General features: G+C 42.9%; 1 protein-coding gene across 1 annotated transcript in view; it reads left to right on the top strand.

Moving 5' to 3' along the window:
• Positions 1–4,233, top strand: part of LOC104953713 (plexin-B1-like) — a gene marked incomplete at its 3' end in the record, with an annotated part of 30,780 nt that overhangs the window by 2,992 nt on the left and 23,555 nt on the right. Inside the window, exon 3 of the mRNA XM_010780689.1 lies at positions 1,896–2,078. Within this exon, the coding sequence (XP_010778991.1) occupies positions 1,896–2,078 (183 nt within the window). The remainder of the gene's footprint in view (positions 1–1,895; positions 2,079–4,233) is intronic.

A 4,233-nucleotide genomic window follows, 5' to 3' on the forward strand; every position in this document is an offset into this window, starting at 1 on the left:
GTGACTCGGCTGAAAAACAAGAGGTTTCCCCCCCCGGGGACTGTCTTTTTCAAAACTCTTGGTGACGACATGCTCACTGTGTGCGTCCGCGTTGGTATACCTTTGTAGGTCGTGTATGGACTTCGTCTTATTGGGCCCTCCCCTCAGTCTATTGTTTTTGTTCCAAGGATCTCAAACGTAAATCCGGTGATTATAATAAAAACTAAGGACTTGGACTGGTGTATTGTTTCGTACAGGTGTGCGGGTCGCATAACGCACTCAGACCAGGAGCACGGTCTACCCGTACAGGGGACCTTTTGGACTTGTCCCTAACTTTCGACGGAAACGACAAACCACGTTCCTAGGTTAACTCGGAAGGTTTAGATTCTGTGACATTTAGAGAGACCGTCTAGGTTCATAAGTTATTGTCGAAGGAGGAAACAAAACTAAGGAAAATGAAAGTTTCGGTCATAGGTAAAGGAGCAATCTTCTTTTGGGGGCACTGTGGGGTAGCTTGACGTTTCATAGAGCGTGCTCAAACATTGGGGTTTCCCATTAATGTACCGGTCGCTACAGTGGAATTTTCTACTGCAACAATCCCCACACGCACATACACAGTGTACTGTTACAATGAAGGCTCGATAATCAGCTCACGGCATATAGGTGTAAGCAGGGGTAAAGTGCTATTTTTATAGGTGGTGTGTGGACCTCACATACGGGGGTCTGGGGGCAAGCTCCTCCGGGAAGATTTATTTTTAAATATTGAAGCTAAAAGCATCAATCTGGTGCACTTTGAGAGCAAAATGAAGAGATCTGTGGATACATCTCTCAACACCTATATGAAACAGAACTGTAAACAGATTTACTTTTTCTTTATGGATATTTTACAAATCACCCTTTTAAACTTTATTCTTGTTTTACTGTCATATAGTATTTCATACCTGTTTTTCATTTATTCTTTTATTTTTTTATAACTATAATGATCATATAAACGTGTGCCTCGGAAATAATTGTTGACAGTAATGGTGACCAAAACGTTTGAGACCCACTGAGATAACACTGAGAGAGTCCTTTTTATTTTATTTTTTTTATTTTTCATTTTTATTTATTTTTAATCTTTTTCTTTTTAATAACCATTTTTCCTCCTGGTCTCTCGCGCCCCACCTGTCATGCCTCTGCGCCCCCCACTTTGGGAACCACTGCAGTACAGTGTAATCACAGCCTCTCATTGGCCCGGCAGTGACACGCTAAGCGGCCCTGTTCCCAGACCGGACTTCATAGCTATTTTAGAAGTCAAAATGTAATTTAGGCTATTCTTAGCATGCAGTCACCCTTGTGTGTTCTCTCCTAATGGTTCGGTTCCCATAATATAGACTAAACGGCTCTATAAACGTTATCAATATGCACTAACATGTGGACATTTTGTTATTACAGCAGTTTGATGTTGAACAGTTTCCTGCTGCATATCAATAGTCTCTGTTACCTAAGATCCATTCATAGCAACACACCAGCCATCTTCATGCAATCCATCAAAACAAGCAGCCTTCAACAGACTCAGCTCTCAAGTTCATTGCCTCTACTTGCCCGGAACAAAAAACAACATGGCCTGCAGCCAGAGCGAAGACTCCCCCCTGCCAGACTGTGGAAGCAAAAACAAATTGTCTGTAAGCTTTAAAGCAGAGAGTACAAGTCAAACCCTAACCCCGCCACAATACATTCGGCAGGGGTTTAATAACCACAGTGAAAACACTGCTGTTTTATTTTTGGCAACTGACTTTCATGCTGAACATTTGAAAACAAATGACTTGAAAGGGGCTTCTCCCCACAATCAAGTCGTAGTTTGTTTACATTTCATATATATGTATAGGATGCATTTTATATATTCTTTTGTTATTTAACCTGTGTTCCTCTATCAGAACACTCTGGAAGCGTACCCCTGCGGCTCGGACCACACCCCCAGCCCGATGGCCAGCAGGACGGCCGTGGAGGCAGAGACCATATTGGACAGTCCGTCCGCCCGTCTCACTGCTGTGGCTGTCAGCGTTAGGGCGGGACATACCATCGCCTTCCTGGGAGACTCCAAAGGGAACCTGCACAAGGTAACTTAAGATCTCACTTTATATTACCATATTATTTATATATTTTGTTGAGTTGTATACTTTTTCCTCAATATTTCCCACAATGTTCATACTCCGAAAATCTGTAATATTATCAAATTCATTTATTTGTCTTACAATGTCCCAATGAAGTGAAGTGTGGTAATTGGGTCCAAAAATAGCTTTTTCCGTTGAGGAGCTGCCCTCGGCTAAAGATGTTTCTATTCCACCAATAGTCGACAGTTCTGGCGATTAGTTGACTTGTCGTCGCACGTTTATGATAAAATTATTTTTAATATTATGATTTTTAGTTGCCATGGGGCTTTAATTTTGAAAATGTAAGGAGTGCAGCTGTGTGCCTAAAATATACATGTTATGCAATAAGAAGAAGAATAGTTTTACCCTATATTTATTAAATTATAAAACGTAATGAATCAATCTTGTCCACTTTGTAAGCAACATTAAGAACAATGTTGCACTTCATATACTATGGTGATATGGATATAATTGAAAGCAAACATGTTGATGTTGAACTTGCTGAAGTGATACAGTATGTCATGCAGTCCTAAAGTGGCAGAATATGAGTTTGCCTTCTTGGTTTGGAAAAACAAGCCTCCTCGTTATTTTCTAACCTTCATAACTCGTAGCCTTTGGCTACAAAACTTCAATACATCAGCTCGTCTGGGAACATGATTTCTGACTGAGTCACGACGGATACATTTTCAACTGCAACTCCAGTGTTCCCATGCTACTTAATGTCATGGTCGAAGTGTGTCTCCTCTTATTGTTGTGATTGTAAGACCCCAATCAAATCACAATCTGTGAGTGTAAGACTTGCACAGACAGGGGGTGTTTCTCAATGTCGAGGAAGGCTCCTCCAGAGCCACTATTTCAAGGATACTACGTCATCAAGTCCCGCCGAAGCACTGTTTCAATGTCCAGGATACTTGGAAATCTACCGAGGCCGGCGTACTTCGTTGTGGGAAATTTCGAGGCTGCACATGTGTATACTCCGGTCTTACAATCCCCATAATGCTTTGCGCACGGACCAATTTCCCAAATCTTTGGCGTAAATCGCGGGGTTAAATTGGGCCGGGGCTGTCCGGGGCTCACCCCCGGACGATGCTCTGACGTCATCACCCTCGCTCATTTGTCATTTGTTTAAGCCATAATGTTAAAACATCTCTCGTTCTTAATATAGACTTTATTTAGGGTCGATATGTGTTGACTTTAAAATTTAAAATAGCAGATCTCTGTGACAGGATATAGTTTTTCCGCTTAGTGAACGTGTGTCTCTGCTCCGATCAGGAGCTGCAGCACCGTGTGTGTGTGTGTGTGTGTGTGTGTGTGTGTGTGTGTGTGTGTGTGTGTGTGTGTGTGTGTGTGTGTGTGTGTGTGTGTGTGTGTNTCTGTTTATTTGTACCTTACTTTGACCATCCGTTCGCTGTTATTGATCATTGTGGAGAGCAGGCAGAAGTTTTGTATTAGCTATCGGATGGAGTCAATACATGGGCTGCACAGGTTGTCATGTCCGACTATCACAAGTAGAATCATAATGAAAAATATGCCGGTAAAATGTGCCTGTAGAACAGAGACGTGCACAGACATTTGGAGGGGCTATTGCTCTAAACTGGAAAAAGGGCCTCGCCCCAGCACATAGGACGATGCTCTCACGTCATCACCCTCGCTCATTTGTCATTTGTTTAAGCCATAATGTTAAAACACCTCTCGTTCTTAATATAGACTTTATTTAGGGTCGATATGTGTTGACTTTACTTTAAAATAGCAGATCTCTGTGACAGGATATCGTTTTTCCGCTTAGTGAACGTGTGTCTCTGCTCCGATCAGGAGCTGCAGCACCGTGGCTCCTTCGTGCAGAGAGTCTGCAGCGGTGTGTGTGTGTGTGTGTGTGTTTATGTGTGTGCAGAGAGTCTGCAGTGGTACCGCCAAACCCCCGACCCATCTTGTAACACGGAGCCCGTTTCCTACACCATCAGGGCCGGTTCTAACCAATTTGCTGCCCTAAGCGAGATTTTAGCTGGCGCCCCCCCCTCCGCCGACGAAAATAACGTTCCTAGTAGGAACAAAATAAAAAGTAAACCGTACCCAACTAGTACCGAACTAACTTCGAGGAACTCGCCGAACGGACGACCAACAG

The sequence above is a fragment of the Notothenia coriiceps genome, unplaced genomic scaffold (genome assembly GCF_000735185.1).
Source record: "Notothenia coriiceps isolate Sejong01 unplaced genomic scaffold, NC01 NC01_scaffold00022121, whole genome shotgun sequence".
NCBI lineage: Eukaryota > Metazoa > Chordata > Actinopteri > Perciformes > Nototheniidae > Notothenia > Notothenia coriiceps.